Genomic DNA, 24316 nt, shown 5'->3' with positions numbered 1-24316 from the left:
AAGGAAACCCACTCGCCCTCCACATTTCACACTTTTGCACCCACAATTTCCTTTTGTGGCGCAGGTGGGAAAGCAGATCGCTCCAGTGTTTTTAATGACACAGAACCATCTGAGGGGGGGGGGGTCTTCTGTAAAGGGTTAGGCCTGTCACTTTCTAAAAGTGCTGGATTTGATGAACCGTCTGTCCATCAAACTCACTCAGTTCTCACTAAGAACAGTCGCCATTCGCTCAATAAGGAAAAAATGTGTGTAGCGCCCGAAACATCACAAGATCACGGGAAAAGAAACCTTTTTAATCTAGAGCAACCACTGCAAAGATGAAGCTCCGACCTAGAAGGACACACAGGAGTAAATACTAAACCTTTTGCCTCATTGGAGTCCACAATTCTTGTTGTATTCCAATCGGTGTAAAATGTTCTGTTTTTTTGCACGTCCTCTGCTCAGGTTTTCTTCACTCCGGCTCAGTCCGGCGCCGAGAAGCCTTTGCTCCCCGACACCAGCACAGCAAACAACACGGACTACGAGACCGCCGCGTCGCTCTCGGAGCCCGAGACGGCCGTGGCCTGCCTTCCTCTGCGGGAACAATCCCTGGAAGAGAGAAAGGAAAGAGAGGAAGAGAGGAAGGAAGCGAGGGATGAGGTGTCAGCAAAGGAGAGGATGGAGCTGGTGGAGCAGCGGAAGGCCAGTTGCCGCAAGGAGACCACGAGTGAGAGCGAGGCGTGCGCGGTACGCAGCGAGGGCTCGAGCTCCAACCCGGAGCACGCGGACAGACGGGCCAGAAACGTGCGCTCCGTTCAAGCTGGAGGAAGCTTCTGCGGCTGCCACGAACCCAGGTCCTCTCATCTGAGGAAACCGCACGCAGGTATGAGACCCTCACGCACACGACTTCACAATCACTGCCGCGGGCAGAACAGCACGGAGACGATAAGGATCGTTGAAGAAACGGCCATTCAACACATGTAGAGCCTCTGAGCCATGCTGCTAATCTCCTATCATGCGTCTTTAGCTTCCTAAAACTAGCGCCAAGCGGCTTAGCATATATGACCAAACCAGAAAGTGAAAGGATTTATGATGACGACTTTGACGCGCAGACAGACACTAACTTGGATTTCATACTTTCAGACGGCAGCGGTCTGAGTCTTTTGTTGCCATTCAATAAATATATCAGTTTTCGTGGAAATTGATGGCGCGCTCCAGCTCCTTCACTCTCTTTTTGTGTGGAGTAAGCAAATGTGAACGGCATATTCATTAAAGATAGTCGGCGGTTGATTACTCTCAAGGAGATTTACGCAGGAAACTGATAAGTGGAGTCGGTGCAAACTGAGCTAATCTTCATAAAAGCATCACTTATGCCCTCCTCTTACTCAGCCCGTCTCCGCTTGATGACGGCTTTGGACAACACAGTGACTTTGTTAAATCAAAGTTCTGATAAACGGCTAAAGATAAGAAAAGAAAGACTCTTTACCTGTATTTAAAACGCATGTACCTGTCACATCTAGTGGTAACAGTAAATCTTTAAAAGAAATAAATCCATGCAAGTCGAGTGCAAAAGTGTGTGTCATGGAGCTTTTCCACCTCTTCTTCAGATGCTCTGACATATTGCTAAAGATGTTCATTTTGGCCAAAATGCCACTAATGCTCTGCGTCGTCTGAAATGACTTCTCTACTTCAATAGCTAAACATTGATTTATTTTTGGTGCATTTTTATCTTCCAGGCAGTGGGATTTACAGACGGAACACGGTAGTTAAACGGCGATAGTATTGATAAGAGATCAGGGACGCCATCTTGCCTCATTTACTTAGTGTCACGGAAAGTTCCTTCTGCTGAATGTGTGCGTGACCTCTCTGAGGTGGCATCCTTTTCTTCACTCCTGAAAGGGAGACAAACCTTCCAGACAATGGAAACGGCTCCCTTACTTTCCACAAACGAGTCCTTACCGGCTGCTAATTGGATGTTGTTCTGTTGTGAGGCCGCTGGACTGTTTGTAGGAATCACTGGAAAGCCTTTCAACATTTCCACCGAAGAGCTCCTCTTACCTGGAGAAAGACAGTATTGTCTACATGCAGGATTTTTTAATCATCAACCCTTGCAATGCTAAGACAAGAAACCGTAGGGGGACTTTTGATAGCCGCTGATCCTTTTGATCTGCAGAAAATGATGGAAGCATGTTTTTATTAATCAAGAAACATCACCAAGATAAGAGTCCTGCTCAATTTCAATCTCACGGTAACCATTCCTACGTGCTTCCATATCCGCACGCCCCGAGTAATGCCGCTCAATCTCAACCTCAACTCGCATGTAAATCCAGCAGGTTATGTCATATCAGTCCAAGATTATCATCTCTCAACTGGTTTCCTATTATGTTTAATGCATTATAGGATTTTTTCTGGCTCCAGATTATATTAAATACGCCTCAAAGCCCAACCAGACCCCTAAAATCAGATGATCAAAAGCTTTTCAGCGGTTCCACCGACCAGCACGACGATCGATGGTGACCTCGCTCTTTCAGTCACAGGCCGTCTATTTTGGAACATCCTTCCCCCTCAGTGAGATCAGCAGGCTCCTCTGCAGCGTTGCAGCGCCTCCTCAACACTCACTTTTAACAATGTTTTCTTTTTGCATAATTCATACATTGTCTTCATATCGCTATTTTTATGTCTTATTTCAACTTTTAAAGTTGTGCTTCTGTTTTGGTATCCTATTTTTGTGTCTTTTCATAGGCATATGCTTGGTACTTGTATCATTTTTAAATGAAAGTTTGTTCTTTTATTGGCGCGCTATCTGCTTTAAAGGACATCATTAGCTGTAAAGGTTTATCTTATTGGTTTTTAAAGGTCATTTTCTTGCTGCTTGACATGAGTGGTCTCATGACCCGTCTTGTTTATTTTCCATCCTGTTAATCTTTTAATCTGGAAAGCGCTTTGTGACTAAGCTTGAAAAGTGATATATGAATATTATTGTTTTTATTAGACGTTTGAAAACAGGATGAGCTTGTCTGTACTGCACAAAAAACAAAATTTTACTTAAAGGTTGTCTTACAGCGTCACTGTCCCTGTCTCTGAATGTCTTTTCTTGTTGTAAAGGACACAAACTTAGGGAAACTGTGTGTGAGAGCGAGATAGAGGAGAAAGACATTATGTGCTTGTTTTATTTCTTTCCTAAAACCGTCTGCGTAATGCGATGCCGTGGTAGTGTCCGTATGTTTCGCATATATATTATAACTAAAGAGCAATAAAGCAACCTTCAGTTCTGTCCTTGAATCTCACTTTCATTCTTCAGTTGTCTTGTTACACGGCCAGCTGGGTGAATAATACTTTTTATTACAAAACAGGCAAAAATAGCATTTTACCAAAAGGAATATGGCTCAATAAGGGCTTCAGAAAGGGAAGATTTCACTCAAATGAAAATGCCGTGTAAGTAAGATCGGCCTTGTCATACCATTTTTCATGAAAAAAAGTTGTTTTTAATAAAGGAATTGTAACACAAATACGTCTCTGCGTGTGGAATCCGTTGATTCTTTTGTCTATTTGACTTCCTCTGTGTGCTTGTTCCTCGTCTCCAGCCTCCCTGTGCAGCAGCGTCAGCCCCTATCATGAGGTGATGCGAATGGAGAGGCGTCTTCGCTCCTCGTCTGAGGGGGCTGGTGGGCCTCGTATCCATGGAAACCACAGAGACGCCCCGGGCATGGATGGATGCGGTCTGCTAAAACACCGAAACAACTCCTCGTCATCCAAACTGGGAAGTCTGGTACGTCTGGTGGGTCTGGTGGGAGCCGTGTGTGATTTCATAAGCTTGTTCGAAGCCCTCAGATGACACCATGAACGCTCCTGCGTGCCTCTGAAGTTCCCCACATAGCTACAGCTTACATAACGGACATAGTTCATGCTCCGTTATCATTACCTAACACACTCGGGGGTGTTTTTGAAACACACAGTGTAGTTAAAGTATGTAAGGGCTTACATTCTCAGCAAGGTGTTGAGGTTAAACATAACTAGAGCGCGTACACACACACACACACACACAGCTTGTGTGACTAAATGGCTTATTACGTTCAACTTCCTCTTTTGAACGTCCTCTTGAAAGGACAAAAAGGAAGCAACACCATTTAAAGAATAATGAAAAATAAGATGTAAAATTGTGTAAAAACACAAGTTGCCAGTTTACATCCGTGTTTGAGTGGTGTGTGTTTGCTGTGAGCTCAGTACTTCAAATTGCCATTTATAGAGTTCTTTAGATGCGGGAATTGTGTAAAATCACGCGCAGATATTTAATACGCCCACTTAAATTCAACTTCACCACCACTTGCCCGCAGCAGTTCACTTCGGTCGCTGCGTCGTCACGCTTTAAAACTCGAACCGTAGCTCAGCACCGGATTACGTTAACGCCTGTGCATCATTACAGGAAGAGCCCGGGGCGGAAAGGAGCAGAGCGACTGTAATTTAACACAATTGTAACCAGCAGCTCACACACTCCCTAATAATAAACTGTGTGATGGGTGATCGTGTCTGATCTCGTCCAGTGCCAACGCCTGTGTTCCAGCACGCCCGGGGCAAAGCCACACGCCGTGCTCTTTGCAGCCTCCATGCACGAGAAATATGATTTCATTTGCACTCGCTTGGAATTAAACAAAACAAAACACCAAACACGTATTTGCTGAATCAGGTGTGTTTTTGAATATGAATTGGCGATCCGGGGAACCTCAGGAACCGACTTCTCTTAAACTCTTTTGGGGATTTGTAAGTTATTTAACAGTGAGACGTAATGACCGTCTCCTGCTGTATTGACTAAACCACGACACGCTGGCCCCTCCAATATTAATGTGTCACTCAGTACAGATATTCAACAGCTCAAGTTGAGCACACCAGTGTGTCAATAACTTCTTCTGTGTGTGTTCACATGAATGGAGGGAAAAAAACCTAACATAATAAACATTTGAAGCCAATGAAGGCAAAGTTCAGTTGCATTGGGAATGGATAAAGTCATCTGTTGCTTTGAGCGTTTTCTTTTTAGCATCGGCTGTCAAACAGACATTGCATCCGTCTTTGTTGCTGCATGCTGCTTATCCACATGCGATTCTGGGGAAGGACTACAGCTTCTATTGTGCATCTGTTGGTTTTGTTACACACACCGGGGGGGTCTTTGGGAGGAAAGCTTGTCTAAGTCAATCCTTTTTAATTTGCCAGGGACTATTGGTGTCGACAGGGAGATTAAAAAGGGCGGCGATCCACAGTTGCCATGTACTCTTTAGACTTCACCCTCCTTTCGGCTCACACTTCACCAAACAGGGAGTCACCTCCTTTCTTTCTGCGTCCTTTTGAAGGGCCTCTCGGGGGCCGAAGTCGTTTTCAAATGATGCAGCACGACATCTCTTTCTTTTGACTTGATAACATTTTGCTGGTTTGCAGAAGGCAATTACGAAGCTTATGAAGGGTCCTTGATCGATACACCTGAGACTCCTTCTTTGAGGCGAGGCGAGTTTATTTACGCAGCACATTCCAGCCACCAAACCATTCAAACGATTTACATAAAACATCAAGCGCATTGAGTGCAATGGAAACACATTGTAAAAAGAACATTAAAATACAATTAAAGCAGGCATTCAATGCCAAGAGTGTACAATAAAAACAAGCTACTGTAGAATGAGAGGGAGGGAGAAAGGTTACAGCGCAATGTGAAACCTCATCTCATAAAAAGCAGCAGAGAAGTATTCACTCTTAATTATATGTAAACACATAACTTAAACCAGTGAGGGTATGAAGGGAAGGAGTTCGTAGCGTATAAATATAACATGTGAGGTCTATAAGGGAGGACTGTGGACAGTTCACACTAAATATCACGCTAGGTGGATCCGCTTTAGAGTCGCTGTTTCATTACAGCCCAGACCAAATGTCATTAGCATTAGGCAAACAAAGTCCACTTTTGTAATAACCACTAGTTAGGTTGTTGTATTTCTGGATATAAACTGTGAAGTACACCTGGGAAGCTAAAAAAAAAGGCAGTTTGCTTCAGCTGATCTCATTCCAGTTGTTACTGTTACTTAGAGATCCTTCTGGGGCTTTGCAACATGTTTATTTTACCAACACATATACATTTCTTAGTTGCCGATAGGCTTCTAAGTGACAGCTGTGATTAATATCTTGGCAGGCTGACTGATTTCACTCAATTTCAGTTAAAAAAACAACAACTTTACAAGGTGTCAACACATGATTTCTTACCCCAGTCAGAGGCTGAACCGTGAAGCTGCACTTTTGTTTTGTAGTTTGATCGACAAACGTGGGAAACTAGTTCAACCGTAATCCACTTACTGCTTTGACTGCTGCTTGTGCTCATCCTCAGTCGTTTGGCAGCTCGCCTGATAGACGGCGTTACAAACGCAGGCTGCCTTGTTTTTCATATCCTCCAGTCTGATTGCCCCCGTGTTAAGGCGAGATATCATAAATCACACTTGTATTAATCACAGAGCCGATAACGATCCGCTTCCTCTCCCAGACCAAGTTGGTGATAAGCACAACAAGACGGTCGGGCTTTGAAATGAAATGAAAATATAAGGCTGTATATATAATATTGCTCACTTTGCCCAACGACATCAATGAAAGTCACAGATATCGTTGTCACACAATAAATCAAACCCCATTTCACATCCTTTTCTCCGATGCGAGGTTTGTTAATCCAAAAGCCAAGGCTGGTGAAAAAAAGTATTTATCAGAAGAATACTATATAACCATTTGCGCTGTAAAAACAGTATCATCATATGATTAAATCGTGGATTTATTTTATGGGACTTAAGGAAATTGCACAACTGTTGTGGTTAACAAGAGGCTGTGTGCTCTTATCAACAATGATCATCATGCTACATTCATTTAGCATATTTCTAATGAAATCATCTTCAAAAAAAAGAAAACACTTATACACAAAAATATGGACTTGATATTAACTTCTTCTTCTGGGAATACCAGACTGCTCACCTACGTTCATGAATAGCTTCTAATATTGCATCCAATAGTAAAGTCTCTTATTACAACTGGTTATGTTTCACACATCATGGTGATTGTTATGTCAAGATGAGATCCTGTTCATATTCTAAATGTGTTCATTTTTACATCACTGAACAGCGCAGGGGCTAATAACACGGTAAGTGGACCTGGAAAGAATGGAGTTGATAGTCAATTAGGGGCTCATTAGCAATCAGAGAGGAACAGGAGTTATGCAGGACTCCATCCCTGGAGGATCGGATGTGAATACCTCTGCTGTAGAAACGAATGTTTCTTTTAATTCAACCGAAACTTCATATCATCCAAAGCAATGTGCTTAAGGAGCTCAAAGACGATCATTTTAATGGCTTTCCGGTTATGTTGGAGCAGTGAGGTGTTCATTCAATTTAATTGTCAGCTGGTAATGTGCAGTCATAACTTAATCCAATACCTTGTTCTAATGTTCACTTTTTATGACTTCCAAATTGAAGGCTAATGCTCAACATTCATCTCCTTCGGGTTTCACATCCACATCCCCACTTATGTGACGGAAATATTTGACTTGTTGCTGATAAAGCACAGTAGTAACGGAGAACAAATTGACAAATGTGTCCCAGTGAATGTGCTTTCAGGCTGTATTTCACAACACGCAGTCACATGGTGTGGTAGAAAGCGGGCAGCGTGGAAAGTAGCACGAGGGGCATTCATTCAGGAGTATTTCTAATGGGCAAACGGCCCTCCACATATTTCTAAATGATTCAGTTTCCTTTCCGACTCGTCCATTTCTTTGCATCTATGAAATAAGAATATGAATAAAGAAGCATTTTTCAAACGAGAGGGCAACCTCTCTCCAACTGGTTGTAGAACCTGACGGTTCTGAAGGCCGGTGTTTAATCAAATACAACTAAAGAGGCACAATGAGACGAGCTAGTGGTGATCTGCACAGACATGAATACGGACCATGCAGCCGTTCCTCTAGCAGGCACACTGCCATGGACGGGGGAACTGGGGCGTCCAAATAAGATTCATATTATATTAATATGAATTACACCTGTGCTTGTCCTAGCGTATGTCATAAAAAGGTCAGCGGACATGTAAAGAATATGTCCTTATTGAGTACTTAATCTTCCAGAAATCCTTTTTTTACGACCAGACTACATATCACTGGATCACAAAAGGTTTATATCTCACTCTAATTTATGACTATATTCATAATTCAACAGCCTCCGTCAAAGCATATTCTTATGAAGTATAAAATGTACACGTGGAATTATGGATTCTGTTTCTAACAAAGTCAACAGTATAAAGCGCCTCCTTTAACTTTAAATGTTATTGCATGTTGAGTGTGAAGGAGCTGTTTGTTTGGCTGTGGGATGCCTGATTATTCTGTAATGACAGCAGGAGACACTTTGCAGCCGTACTACTTGGCTGCAAAGCCAAATCGCTGTCACGATCTGAATGCTATTATCACCCCCAGAGCCCCGGATCCACGGAATGTGAACAGAAACCAGTGGATTTTAATGGACGGAAAATAACCTCTCGCTGCCTCCTATTCCTGTTTTAGATGTCGTTCTGCAAGGCAGTTAAAAGATGGAGCCATCTGTTAACGAGACCTGAATCTGATATTATCTGTATTAACCGGAGGATAACGCTCTCTCTAATCACAAGAGCAAGGTAAAAAGGTGACATCGCTGGGCTGAAAATTCGTATTAATACATTTCTATGGTTCGAGGGGCACATTAAAATGGGTAATTTAGTTTCAAATGAACTCTGTGTGCAATAGTATCGCATGGTTTGGGTCTTCATTTCTTTTCCAATACCTCTTAGCCTGTATGCCTGAAATGAGCTCTTCTGTTCAATTCCATTACAGTAAAACGCTTCCTGGTCTTGTGGCTGTAACCGTCTGGTGAAAAATCAGTCATTTTGGGATACACATTCACACGGTACAAAGACCACAACGGCTTCACACACTGTAAGAATGGCCTGGTAGAACATTGATTCAGTTGTTTGGAATTTGTTTGGAATGTCACAAAGCATTAAGACGCTAGTTGTCAGATGACAGGAGATCGATGAGCAGCGTGGCTCTGAGGTCGTGGACGCCCAAACGGCAGTGACGAGAGATGAACAGAGTTGGTTATTGGATTTCCAAATCCGTCTGCTGATATTCCGCGATGCAGGCGCGTTGTAGTTCTTGGCTCCTGGTGGTTGCTTTGGTTTAACTGTTTTTGCACAGGAGTTCATCTCAAGTGCCCTGACAGCCTGCAGTGAGAATCACCTACTTATTTTCTGAAAAGAATTGCAGAAAAAGGTTGTTTCGGGATATAAAATATATTCCTATCAAGTGAAAAAAACTCCTCGTATACACTCCTAGTGTATTATTATTATTTTTTTTCCCCTTGTGAGGTTTTATATTGCACCTATATGCTATGCACAATTATCTGTAATATTATGGGCGTATTAGGTCCTGAGTGATTGAATGAAATAAAAATAAAGATAGATGGATAGATGTAGAGAGGTAATCTGCAATGGGTTCCTTTGGATGACCATCAGATGGCAGCATTGACTTTTGCAGCATCGTAACAACAATACCAATAACATGGGAGCACGTACTGAAAGAAAAGTACCAGTAAAGATTTTTTGGTTGGCATTAAGTCGTTAAATGTCAAAACTTGTTATGCAATTTCCATCTAAAGACTTCTCAAGAAATAACACAACTTTAGTGTGAGTCAGTATACTGTTAATAATTCAGGGGCACGCAGGCTGGAAGGAAGTTGTAAAACATGGGTTTTCAGAGCGCTGCTAACTTAATATTTACGGATTTCTGTTAAGATTGCTACGGACATTTATTCAAACCAATAGTTGATTTTATTTTGAAAAAACACAACGTTCACAATATTTGTGTAGATTTGTAGATGCATAACAAAACTACAGCCTGTTTTCTGCAAGATCTTAGTCTTCTCAATGCATGCAGATAAAGTAGATGATATTTTTGCTAATGCTAATCAGATTTAGTGTGTTTCTGGTTGGGGATTCCTTCTCTAAATTGAGCCAGCCTGATTACTTTGACAGCAATCGATCTAATGTTGCCATTCCATTGCAATGACTTGTGGTGACCAATTTGTTGGTATTTCATTTCTATTGGGGAATACAGCAACTGACAAACATAATCATGGTAATGTGATTGTTATAATTACTGCTTATCATTTTCTCAGATGTTTAACCTGATTTTTTTCTTTTTTAATCGCTTATTTTGCGCTTTGTTTTTTTTTTTTCTCTTTCTCCGCAGGATGTTTTAAACAACCTGGGTTCATCGGAGCTGGATGAAGATGATCTCATGTTAGACCTGGACCTTTCCGACGATCAGCGCCATCGACATGGTAATTTGGATTTCTCCGCAATAAGATCTGAGCTTTACACAGAATTCTTTATGGCAAGTGTGTGGGTGAAGCCTGCCACACTCGAGGTGTAGGGTTCAAGTCAAATGCATAATACAAGAACTACCCACATCTGGGTCAAACACAGGGTCTGCAAATCATTGTGTAGCTGTTCCCTCCTGAAAGAAGCTTCGGCTTCTTGGAAAGAAACCATTCAAATCAAAGGAGGAAATCTGCCACGTAGAAACCTTTCATCTATCAATCCATCTCTTCAAAGTGAACATCTGCTCACATTTCCTCGTTCTTTTATCCCCCTCTTATTCACTTCTCCGTTCTTTACCCTCGCATTGCTTTCTTCTCGTTCTCTCTCTTTGTCTTTTCTGCCCAGGAAGCCACCTCGACTCCATCACCGTAGAACGTGAAACCAGCACTCTCCTTGGTTCTTTTAACATGAGCCTCGGCTTTGATGTAGCTGCCTCATTTGCAGCAATTTATCTTTGTTGTTTTGGCATTTCAGTCAAACTCCTCCGTGACATACCTCACGGTTTAAAAGTGGCTGTCAGTGGAGACTTATTGCTTGTGTTCTGCCACGCTGCAGCGTGGAGTGGCGAACCCAGAGTGGGAGTTGGCTTTAACCACAATCGCACGGGTATATGTGTTAAGACACATTTGTATGCAAATACTATTACTATTAGCTGTTGAGAGTAGATGTGGAGAGGTGAAGGAATGGACTCCTTTTGCTGGCACTAGTCTCCTTTCCTCTTTTCCTGCATTCATTGATAGAGTTGGTGTTTGGCTTGGTATGACCCATGAATATTACTTAGTTCGGTTAACACCGAGATTAAAATGTGATCACCTTTTGTTTCTTTTCTTCTCGGTTTCGGGCATTTTTTGTTAGACCTGTAAAGCGAATGGCTCTATTAACACTCTTATAATGGTGCACACTGACTCATCATGTGCGTGTGTGTGAGCACGACTAGTTTTGCCTCTCATCTCACCGATCTCACAGTTAAACTGTATACAAAGATGAGGTTCTCATCTTTGAGGATCTCTACTCCAGCATACAGAGTCCCGGGTGGACTTGCAGAATATTAAAGCTGGAATCAAATAAAGTAAAATGCGCAGCGGCACTATGGAGTAAAGATTACAAGAGAATTTCCAGCCCTAATAAACTGAACTTCGTGTCCTTATGGGGGTTGCAGCGCTTTTAGTGTGGCGGCTGGGTTTACACACATACACACACACTGATTTAAAACACCTCTTAAGGCCTCGGCTGGTGCAGAGCAAAAATAGGTACCATCATTAAAACACACCCTAACACGGGTCTGTGTGCATACTTTGTCATTAGACCTCTTTTTTTGACTGTAGCATAAAATTACAGGTGTGATAAATTGTTCTCAAAAAGTTAAGGGTCTAAGACTTTGTGCTAGCAACAGGAGGGGATGCTTCTTCACGCTCCCAAATCACAGGGACTACTCTTAAGTACTCGCACACACATGAGCCGACCAATTCATGCAGAAGAAGCAGGCCGAGCGTGTATACGCACACCTCCATGTGAAGGTATCCACGTAGACACACACGTAGGACCGGACGCACACCCTTCCCACACGTTCTCATTGGCAACCCCTCCCGGGTGGCTTGTTGAAGCCTTTATTAAAAAGAAGCAGTTTTACAGCATTTTATGGCCAGCAGTGTGCAGCTGCAGGGCTCCGTGTTTCTAATCCAACGGTGACTCATGCCCTGTGGAATTAGACAAGGACAGAGAGAGAGACAGCGAGACCTTTTCAAAGGCATGAACAAATGCCAAATCCTGGCTTCATTACCAGTTTTAAAAAAAAAATCCAGACTCTTTGACATTGCTCTGTCAAATGTGCCATTTAAAGTAGACTTATGCTTTTTAAAAACAACTAATGGTGTTGTCATTATGCAAACCCATCACTACTGAATTTTAATAAGCTGCTTTGTGACATTACTGCGTTTTATAGCTCTTATTTAATTTGGGTTGTTATGTAAGTAGACAGTTGTTATTTTTGATGGCTAAGTTGTGGACAGGTTAGGTACTTTGGCACATTTTAGCCGTCCGCTGAGATCAGAAAATCAATGTGGTGTAATGACTGTGTGTTTCTTTGTGTGTGTGTGTGTGTGCGTGCAGTGTCCAGAGAAGACTCGAGCCAGTCCCTGGCCTCCTGTCTGAACCTGCCCCCCTCCCCCATGGACCCATCAGGAGATCGCATCCCAGGGAGGGAAAACAATCAGAGGTAGATGTCTATATATGTATTAATACACGAAGGTCCTGTTCAGCTGTAGGGGGAACGTGCGCAAACTGCAAACGCGATGTCTGTGTCATCACCCTGCAAATCTAACCAAGCAAATGAATACAGATAATTAAAGTTTGTAACTGTGCACGTGTGTTTGTTTATGTATTTATTTGTGATGTCGCAGCTGAAATCAGGACTCGTCAGAATAGGCAACGGTTATTTTTTTCTATTGTCCAATTTCAGTGAGCCTGTACAAATTGTAGTCTCTGTTTCCTATTGTTAGCTGACCGGAGCCCCCCCCCCCCGTGTGGTCCTCTGCTGCTGTAGTGCGTCTTCCTCAAGGTTCAACGCGTTGTCCGTTGCTATTCTGCATTCTTTGGTTGTAACGATCACCTCAAACCAGTCTGCCCGTTCTCCTCTGACATGACATCAACAAGGCTTTTTCGTCCACACAACAGCCGCTCACTGGACATTTTCTCTTTATCGGCCCGTTCTGTGAACTCTAGAGATGGTTGTGTGATCATCAGCTTCTGACGTACTCGGACCAGTATGGCACCACCAACCATGCCACCTTCAAAGTCACTTAAATCCCCTTTCTTGCCCATTCGGATGATCGTTTTGAACTTTAGCAAGTTGTCCTGACCACGTCTACATGGCTAAATGCCCAAATGCATTGAGTTGCGGCCATTTTATTGGCTGAATAGAATTTTTTGTTAACAATCAATTGAACAAGTGTACCTAATGAAGTGGCAGGTGAATGTGTGTGTATATATACAGTATAGAGATAGATAAACCGGAATAACAATTAGACAGTAGTCAATACCCGGAGTATCGATGAGATCCCGAGTTAATGGTTCTGCTATTGGTACTTTAGAAGTGCTGCAGTCAGATCTCCTCCTCTCTGTCGCTGCGTCTCCCCTTTGCTCCGGGGCGAATCCGAAAAGAATGCCGTATGGATGAGGAACCGAACCGATGAGCAGTATCGATAATAGTACAAGTACTGATGAAACGTTACCAAAAGCCTAAAACATGATTCAATCACATACGATTGGAGCTCATGGAAGGCTCAAGAACCTGCTTTGAGCCGTCGTTTATCCTCTGGACAGTATATCTTCAGGATTTTTTACAGCACGCACTCCACACACATTGCCACTTGAGAAACAAGTCCATCCTAGGAACGGCTGATCTCGAAATGCCCAACATTTTTTATGTCTTTGCCTCCTCTGGAGATGAGACGGGACTCCAGCAGAGAAAGACTGGGTAAATATGTAATCTTCAAATAACTGGTGGCGAGACTAGTGGCTATAAGAGAACGCTTACAGCTTCTGTTTGTTTGTGTACCACTGGCAGGGACTGTTCCGTTTTGGGTTTGATTTCGTCACTTGTATCTCCTTTAGGCCTAGGAATTAGGATGGGTCCTCCTGTGCACACAGGGGAATGAATGCGCCAATGCACACACACCCACAGTGCAACTTATTGGCTTATTGGGTTTTATGGAGTAATAAAAGGGTTGCATCACCGGTGGGATTGTCCGATACGTCTGACAAGCAGGCAAATGATTATACTCTCATTGCTCCTCTCTCTTCTCACCGGTTGAATTGGTTTTATTCCTCCACACACCCATATGTATCGGCCCGTCCACGTTTTGCCCTCATTAAACCGACTGCGAGCGTTTGTCTTTGCAGAGAGCGAGTCAACTTATGGGAGTGGTTTTGAAGTAGAGTTTGAAGGCTGTATTCTACACCGCTGGGACAAAGGGACTTAGCCTTGCCTTCCGTTTTTCTGAGTATAGTTTTGGGTTTTAACACTCTTTGAATATTGCTCTGAAAAGAGAGACACTTTCTCTCCGTCTAGACGGTGTCAGTGAATCATGCGCGCCAGGAATCAACCCTTTCAACCCGGTCCAAGGTTTTTTGTCAGACGGATCGTTTTGGTTGTTTGATTTTTATTGAAGTGCCACTTGTCTTTGAAAGCCCCGGTGGAGCAGTCGTGTACAGACCTGCACACACACGTGAATGTATTTGCATTAATCCTCTATACGTACAAGGTGAAGGTCAAAATGTCATTTGTGTGACGTTAGTTTTCTGCTGTTTGACTGGATTGACAATCCAAGCAAAAAGGCTGACATGATGTGTAGTAGGTATTATATTCATGCTCTGATATTTAGCATATTTCTCATCGTACTTTAGCTTGTTAGGATGCTAACATTTGATAATTACCTAAGTACACCGGAGTCTGTTGGAAAGGTAATTTATTTTGCAGGTGCAGGCTATAAATCCGAGTACTGCACACATTTTTCGGGGCCCTCCGCAGAGACCTTGTTTCTGTCAAACACGTACCATCCCCTGAGCACATTGTATCGGGAGTCTGCAGATCACACGCATTTGGAGGTGGTTTGGAATGCTGTTTCCATTGGATTTTTTAAATTTGTGTCTCAGCACAGTGAAGTACACTGTAGTGACGTAAAACACATTATTAGCACAGTAACTCGCGCAGACAGGGTTTTAATTTCTGGACATAATTTACCCAAATCCAATGTGATCACTTTGCTAATAACAGTGTGGGATCAGCACAGGGCTGCTGGCATGAATCAACATCCGCAACATCTTTTTCTAACAGAACATTTCACGCAGATTTTTACTGGGAAATCTGCAAATTCTGTGAGTGATGAAGCTGAGATTGGAGAGGGGAAAGAAAGCTAAATGCTCTTTCTTTCCCAGTGGCTCTCGTCTTTGTCTCAGGTTCCTTAATCCCTTCAGGGGACATTGATTTGGTTGAGGCGAAGCTAGCCCCCAACTATTCACACACAAGAAAACACACACACACACAAACACACACACCTGTCAGTCAGTCAGCCTGCCCAGAGAGAGTATCAGCTGCAGGATACTGCTGGCTGTCAGACAGGCTGCACAGAACATCTGCTGCACATACACACGCAAACACACACCTACACACACACAGTCATGCACGCAGACCTCCCCTGTGATGTACGACAGTTGGATGATTTTGAAGCATTTAATCTTGTGTTTGTGCGTACTTTGTAAGCATTCACGCCTCAATAACAAACGTATAGCAGTAAACACCATGTGCTAAATATTAGTTTCCATTTCTTTTTGCAGTTTGCGGAGGGAGAGACTGACAGAAGTGGGGGTGAAATGATGAGGGAAAATAAAAAGATATAATAATATGTTAAGTGAATAAGAGGGAAATTTGGAGTCGTTATATCACCTGGTGGCTGAGTGGCTGAGCAGGTGTCCGTCACCCAGGTCACATGATTTTCCATCATTCAATTAATTGATGGAACGTTGCATCTCTGGATGTTTTCACAGTAAAAGACCATATTTTATATAAAGTCAACCCTTCATAAATCGAATAAAGGGTTGACTTTATTTGATCAGAACGTGCTGCAATGTTGCTTTCTAATGAACGTACAAAAACATCAGCTTTGTTACTTTCCTACTTACTTGCTGACAACACCAAATCAGAATATATGTGCAACAAAAGTCTTATCTTTTGGCCTCAGCTTATGTGTTCTGTTACATAAATGTCCGTCAGTACGCTTCCTCCGGATAATATTGCCCTTCTCTTCTCTGCATGACAATGACGAGTGTGCCTCGGTGCACTTTAGGTGGACTGGGGGGGGGGGCATCTTGAAGGGGAATTCTGAATATTAGTATGCATGATGTATCTTAATGTCTTATGTTAAGACATTGACTCGTCCCTCGTCACTCCTATAGAAAAAGCCACAGAGGAAATCAAATTGATAGTTGCAGTACAGTTTCCCTGTTGCTATGGTAACGGCCGTCTGCCTGTTGAGTGTTCCTCTTGCCTTCTTTTTCCGTTTTTTCGCTGGTGATTATTGCGCGGCAGGTAATCAGAAAAGCAGACATGCGAGCTCTCCAAGGTGTCCGTCTGTCAGTATGCGGTGGACATTGATGGACGTCTCAATTGCCACAGCTCCACTTCACACTTGACAATTGCTCCTCAATTCTAACATTCATGCTTGTGCATTGCCATAACATCAAATACACTACCAAGCTTTGCTAGGTCACTTCACCCGGGTCTTGTAATTCAACGGCGTCATAGATGGCCAGATACTTGTTATACTCGAGTCAGTTGCGTAGTTAAACTGTGCTGAGCAGCAAAGAGGGCTTTGGAGAAGGTGTGTTGGGATTGAAACAGAGACCCTCTTCCTACATTAGGGTAGATGTGGCGCATACTGTTATATGGTGCAGAGTAGTCTCCCACCGAGAGATGTAATCTGTGATTAGACCATATTTCCTCATGTACAAACACTACAAACAGGGGGAACAAATCTGTTGTTGGTATGATTCATAAAGTACATCAGTCGTAAATTGTGGTCTAATCCCACCTGACTGCGTATAGTCAGTAAAAAATAACACGCAGTGTCTCCTCCCACATGATGTCGCACACGTACAAACATTCACGCATATGCACATTTATGAAAATAGACAAGCGTAAAGAATCCAGCTGAGCCTCGGAGAAGAGCCTGGGACAGATAAATTGCACTGCAGCAAGATTTTTAGACACATGGACAAACACGGCGTACAGGGGGAGGATGAGGGAGTACGAGGGAGTAGATTCTCCTCCCTCCCGCTTCCATTTGCTTGAATGTAATGATGCAGAATGTATTAATCCAGCAAGTCTTTCTTCTGCATTGTATTAATTATTGGCTTTTGAACTGTCTTACATTATTTATCCAGACAGAATTAAATATATGGTAAACACGGGCTAATACCAAAGTAAAAGTGTTGTTTATTTGTTGTTGGCAGACAGTCGTATTCTCCCTCACAGTCACAGATCGTGTGTACTAGCTGACTGTCATGCTCTTGGCCTCAGGGGAAATATGGCTTCATGCTCTCACGCTCATTTTTCATTTTCAGACCAGCCTAATAGACTTTGCATGTTCAAAGTCCTGTAGTCTGCTACATCGCCGTGGTTTAGCCGCTAATTTTTGATCGCTCAATTGGGTTTATCACATGTTCAACACTGGGAGTCCAATTAGTGTTGGCTTCCATTCCCCCCCCCCTCCTGCTTTGAGTGGGAGCTGGCTGTTGTTAGGTACAAACATCAGATTGGCGAAGAATAAGTCATTCCTTTAGTTTTAGTTTTTTGTTACTTAGTGGTCTGTTCCACAAATGAAAGGAATCACTCTTTTGTTACCTGATTGTAAGACCGACATGCTGAGCTGTTTATCTGAATTTTAAAGGATTTTTGAATAACAAAGACACGAGTGCTCTTTTGTTTTTGCCTCATAATGAGTTTTTTTGTGGACCACAGCATGCTATTTGTAAATGGTGAATATATGTTATGTTGAGATTAGAGCATAGCTCGAAGGGAAATGAAGAGCAAAATGCTAACATGTGCATTCTGCAGAGAAACATTGAGATGCATCCAACCCTGTTCCTAAAACTTACGGATTACGGAAAAGCCTACTAGGTGAATACTGTCTATTCGCTGTGAGAATTTGACGCTGAATCAACCGCCCTTATTTTTCTGTAGGGAAAACTGCAAGAAACGTTTTGATTTTTCAGTCCCAAAGAAATTGATTATTTCAACTTTTATGCGCTTTCTCCACAAGAGTTACACGATAAGATCAATATCAATCTCATATCTGTGCACCAAGTGGATAGATGCTTATCCCGGCTTAGGATAAAGACCGGAACCCGGGACTGACGGCTCAGAACAGAGATCTAAAAACTCAAACTCATTTGTAGCGACGTGCTGTAACTATTTCTTGGCAAACAACAGCTAGATTCAGTGTTGTGACGGTGATGTTGCAAGATTTGGAACCATCGTGCGTGCTCAGAGAAAGCTAAATCCTATGAAACCTCCCAGGCCTCATCCGGCGTCTCATGCTAGACGACATAGAAGTGCCATGTGGATCCGCTTTGCTTTGCTTGGTTTGGGTTTGGATTAAACAAAAGATGATGCACTGTGTTAATTGCAGGTGTCGGTTGGTGTATTGTTGAACCAGGCTCTATTTTCCCATTTCAATGAACTTTGCTGCACCCAGAAAGATCTCCTACATAAAGGATAGGATTCTACTTGGTTTCATTACAGCCCTCTATATGTAAATACCTAATTAGACAACTCGTATACTGCACACCAATGTCCCTCCAAACATCAATGTCCTTTATGCTGTATATCAGCATTGCCATGGAAACCACTTTGAAAATGAACGTTAGGAGCGTACATGGCTTTACTATGTTGCATAATAAGTGTTTATTCTTTGTACGTTTGCCTCTTTCCATTTGAGCGAGTCAATCTTTTCATTTGGCATGCATGACATGATTGGATGGTCTGCGCACCTGTTCGCACTCTGCCACTACAGTAGGTGAGGTCAATGGGTACAGTTTGCACCGACTATACTCCCTTTTTACACACATCGCTCTCTTTAAGTCTGTCTCTTTGTCTTTCTTCTGGTCTTGTAGTCAGGCAGTGGCTCCGGTTGCTCTGTCAGTAAGTTGTGTACTATGATTCATTCTGTTATGGCGGCGACAAAAGTGCCATGAAGGTAACAATCAGACAACAAATCAGACTTATGACTAATCTCAACCATTATATCTGAAATCAGGCAGGCTGACAGACGAGCGGAAATGAAGTGGGACCGAAGCTTTTCAATATATTTCGATGTGGTTGACTGTCATCATAAAACATTAGCGACACGCTGTTTTTGTCCGCTCTCCGAACGAACACATCCCCAAATGGGAATCTGCTGTTCACTTATTTGTACAGATCCGCATCTTGATTCTTCTCCTCACCGTTGGCGGCAAAAAAAACCCTGAATATTGATAGACTGATTGATATGTATTCTTTATCGTCCACAAAGGAATTATTAAATCAATTTACGCCCCTGAGCTCTGCATCGTCTGCCTGGTGGTGTCGGGTCACCCTGAGAGTTTAGACTATGGGATGGATCAGAAGATTCTCTTTTTCCTGTTTAAGTAAACACTGCTTAGGAAGATTACGATGATCCTTTTTTTTTAACAAGGATTTGTATTGCAGTCCGAATGTATTGTAACAATGGGAGGTCTGCGCCCACTATACAACCTAAATCACACAACTGGATTATCGTTGCAACATTAGCTGTAAAACGCATTGTGATTATCGGCCACCACACATGTGGCTTACTGTTTCTGGTGTTGCTGTAATATTCCTTTTGCAAGGCACACCTGAGCATTTGCACATTAAGCTTCTTGTAGCCGCAGTGTTGGGAGAGAATAATAAGGTTTCTTGAATAAACACAATTACAAGACATTGGATGATAGCGTTAGAATGAAAAGTGCAACATTGTCCTGTCCTTAAGTAATGAATCGAATAGACACTAAGTCAGTGTGAAATAGTACTTTCTTTTGGATGGGAAATTAGCCTTTTTTTAAAAACAACTCGGCCTCAGTCAACAGTGGTTGCTTTTCTAAACCAAACACCTTTGTCATTCTTGCATTTCAAGACATTTGTCATTACTATGCAAACAAACATTACGCAGGTACAAACACCATTAATAGAATAATTAGTAAAGTAAATCCTACGACGCTTGCATAACACTAAAAACTCAAGAACGTGATTTCCTGAGGCAGTCACTCTTACTAGTGACCTTTGAACCCATAGCTTAGGCTTTTCCTGTTAAAAAGGGTTAATTTTCTACAAAAGTGGAAAACCACTTCAGGCTGCAATACAGGATGAGATGTTGGGCAATGTGGCCATATTCTAAAAACAACAACCGTAATGTGGCACATGGGACGGCGATGGAGTGTCTTTCTCCAAGCAACGAGAGGTTTTGCTAGTAATTAGCGTGTATTCTGAGAACTGCTCTAGGCCGTTCCTCAACTACAAGCTGGCGAGCCTTTTTGCATCGGATTAACTATATTACTTTCACTGTCGCTGAGGACAGGGTCAGAAGGTCAGAAATAAGAAGTCATGGCGGAACGAGGCAGTAGTTAAAGAAAGCTGAGGCAGGCAGCATTGATTATTTGGCAAAACAATTCAGCACCTGAGGTAAAACAGAAAGGGCAATTAATTCAATAAGAAAAAGTTACCTCTGCCTTGTTACATCATTGTATATGCGCCCCCTTTTCTCCCCCCATGTGCCTGAGAACTTGAATTCACCGCTAGATTCACTGCCTGGAGCTCTGGCTTGTGCTCACTCCTCAGTCACAGATGCACTTTATGTACGGAGATAAGTTTAATGGGCGGCATTAAACATCCGCAGCCTCAGGTGCTGAATGCAGATGAGCGCACTGTGTCGCTCAGATGGGACGGGGATGACAAATGAGGCCGATCATCCTCCAATAGCGGCGGTAAACTGCTATACTTTGCTCGTGCACGCACAATGGTGCGGATTGTCCCCATTAATGGGTTTTCTTTTTGTCGGTAAAAAGTTAGCCCGGTAAAAGTTAATTGCCATCGGAGAGTGACTGACTGGATGTTCTCGCCACGTCTTGGCGTTCAACTGTCATTTACTGCAATTATTTCTGAGACAATGGCGTTTTTTATACTTCTGATTGACGCCCCTCTTTACTGCTGCCAAAGATAATGCGCTCCAATCAGAGATAATGTATTTGTCCGGCACTCATTTGTCACTTCATATGCTAACGGAACATTATTTACACATCGACATCTAAGTGTGGATACAGAATTGTGTGTCTTTTCATTGTTGTCTGTCTGTGTGTGTGTGTGTGTGTTGTTTATTGCTTAAGGGAATGCGCAGGTATGTGTCAGTGCTGGGAGCCAACAGCCCAGTAATAAAACACTGTGTGAGTGGTAAAATAATGAAAGTCATAAAAAGACAGATAATTGGCTTTTTCAGGTCTGTGTAATGGATCACTTCTACTGCTGCCTTGAGAAATGGCTTCTGAGAGGAGAGGGGTGTGTGTCAGAGGGACGCAGAGCAGAGTTTAAGGAGGAGAATGACAATGGAGGAAGAGCTACATATTGAAAAGAAGTGAAAACAGGAAAATGATGGAGATAGACGGGAGAAAAAGAAAATGTCATGAGGCTAGAAGATCAAATACATTGTGAGGACTGACGGAGGAAAAGAACAATAAGCGTGCAATGGTAAGGAAGGAGACACTTTGCCCAATCTTTCTCTACTTATTTAGTTTTTCTTTACTCTTTACTGTTTAATTAAATACTTAAAAGAGAAACATCTCTATGAAAAAAATCGAGTAGCGTCACTGAATCAATAGATTCAGTAGCACTTTCCGTCGCGTCACACTGACGCGCCGTGCTGTACCAGTTTCATCCAGCAGCTGGTGTAATACTACATCCATATGAATCCTGATTAGAACCCATTTGTGTTCTCCTCTAATTGACTCCTATGCCAAAGCCCTGCTCCCTGCATAGAGCAGACGTAGAACCTGTTCAGAGGTGCCGTGTGTGTTCGTGGGTGGGTGGATGTGTGTATTTGTGGGTTTTCGTGGGTGGGTGGGCAGGCAGGGGGGGTGCAAAGAGAGCGAGTTGTAAAACGAGAGAAATAGAGTGAGCGTGTCGGGCTATTGGCTCATGCCAGTGGAAAGACTGATGACCCTGAGGAGAGGAACGGCCTCCCGGCCTGTGCAACATCTATCATCACTGAACAGACTTGTCTTCAACTGTGCTGTGCACTTCCTGCTGTTTGTACGTGTTTATATGTGTGTGTGTGTGTGTGTGTGTGTGTGTTTGCTCTTTCACACCTGCATGGCTTAATTATCTTGCAAATCAGAGCTGTGCACAGCCGTGAACTGTCTTCATCTCCACTACAGTCCCGGTTTCGGTCCTTACCCTGATTCAGCAGGCATACTTTTTGTGCGGGTTAAAAGAATCCGTGTCGAGACTAAAGCTTGTTGCTGGGTCGACGTCTTGCCCAAATTAGTTAACCATTTTCATTACACAAATATGGAACATTTAATCTGCATCTGTATTACCCTCTACAATCATGGAGCTAACAGAGGTTTCTTGTTTCAACTAACACGATGGTTAATGCTGCGGTGGCACTGAAAGAGATGCAAATTCAGGAGTGTCTGCAGTTTGCACCAACAACCACCAGGTTGCACACATGAGCGCTGCGGATGCAGCTTCTATGTTTACTGTTTGGTCGTCATGGCGACTCTCTCTCTCTCTCTCTCTCTCTCTCTTGTGTTTGTTTCACAATGTACACCATGGTTAGGGACATAATCAAGTATCTAAAACACATTTGAGAAGAAAAAGAATGTCAATAAACAGAACAACAGTGCTGATGTTTCGGATAAATCTGCGATTCTTAAATAACATAATTAACATGCTGAAAAAAACCCCCAAAAGACAAATGTGAAAATATAATAAAAGATTTTGAAAACTGGACCCCAACATTCAAAATAATCACAATTACAGTAATTATGCACACTAGCATGTGCCACGTGTCTCTCGTCACATACTCTACAGCGATGGAGCAACGCTGACGCTTCCTCCCCGGATCACACGCAATATGGGCTTCATTTGGTTTGACAGATATCCGTCTCTATTTCAATTTAGGTTTACTTTTTAGGCCCTTTGCGATCAAGTAAATACTGTCTTCACATAGATTAGAGCAGAGTTGATTCAAGTGTTGCCAGATTTGGCTGATTTTGACAGCTTTTGTCAACATTTTGTGGTGTTTTGAACATATTCTGAAAGAAACCCGTCATTCATTGTCTGAATCACAGATACAAAACTTCATTGTTCGGGATACCGGAGGACCTTGACGTCGTCGCCATGGACAACACAATATGAATATAAATGGGATGAGGCTTATTTATCTGAAAATCTTAATTTTTCTTGTTTGATGCAGATTTGAAGCCCTCTATGTTTCTTATGTGTTTTCTGTTGCGCATATTACAAATTCAAGGTTCTACACGTTTTTATGGCCCGGTAATGCTCTGGGATGCTTTTTATTGAATGGGGTGGGTTTTTAATAAGTTGCGATTGCGCTAAAACCCGACAGCGCTGTTCATCAAAGTCGAGGGTTTTGCGTACCCATCTATCTTACTAAACTATATCCTTACTTTGCCTTGCATCGCCTCATCTACTTGTGCTTTCACACTAGATATTGCCAGATACAAATATATTGCAATTTACCGTAGTTGAAGATGGATGATAAGGCTTTTTCTTCTACTTTGTCTTCAGATCGTAAAAGCATTTAAGATTTAGAAGCAAAATAAAATCCCCATGCAGCTACAGACAGCAAGACACAGGACCCAGAAACGATTGTTTAATGTGAGATTTAGTGATATTTGCGTTTAATAAAAGAACCCTATATAATATAAGGTTCTATCTAACCAGAAAAATTCCACTTCTTCTCTCCTGAAGAGGTAAATGCCGTGCATAAGGGCACGGCTGTGATTGTTGTTTTGGGGGAGGTGAGTGTTGTTTGAGACCCTTCTCCCACTCGTTTTTTCCTGTCACTCTGTGCATTTGATCTGCACCACAAAGGTAAAAGAACAAACCAAACGTGAAAAAACCCTGGTGAGCGTAAGAAAAAGGGCAGGAGCGTCAGGCTCCGAGAAAGACGCAAGACGGGGGAAAAACAAAACAAAGAGACAACTAAGGGAAAGGAGAAAAAAAAGCGATATATTTGTGGTGCTGCACATCGCCTCCCGACACGAGCCGTCACAGGAGAAAGCGCCTGATTGATCATATGCCGTTTATAAACACTCAGTCCATCCAGCCGGGATAGCAGGGTTGTGCATTAGAGAA

The 24316-nt window shown here is 42.6% G+C and overlaps 1 protein-coding gene across 1 annotated transcript in view; it reads left to right on the top strand.

The window, feature by feature from the left end:
- The window catches only part of ccser1 (coiled-coil serine-rich protein 1), a 100168-nt gene that overhangs the window by 5634 nt on the left and 70218 nt on the right, over positions 1-24316 (top strand). The window contains exons 3-6 of the mRNA XM_040195023.2: positions 445-862; positions 3564-3748; positions 10259-10349; positions 12499-12604. Of these exons, the coding sequence (XP_040050957.2) occupies positions 445-862; positions 3564-3748; positions 10259-10349; positions 12499-12604 (800 nt within the window). The remainder of the gene's footprint in view (positions 1-444; positions 863-3563; positions 3749-10258; positions 10350-12498; positions 12605-24316) is intronic.

This window comes from Gasterosteus aculeatus, chromosome 13 (assembly GCF_964276395.1).
Source record: "Gasterosteus aculeatus chromosome 13, fGasAcu3.hap1.1, whole genome shotgun sequence".
Classification (NCBI taxonomy): domain Eukaryota; kingdom Metazoa; phylum Chordata; class Actinopteri; order Perciformes; family Gasterosteidae; genus Gasterosteus; species Gasterosteus aculeatus.
The sequence above is the reverse complement of the archived record's forward strand: the minus strand, read 5'-3'. Positions and strand labels throughout refer to the sequence as shown.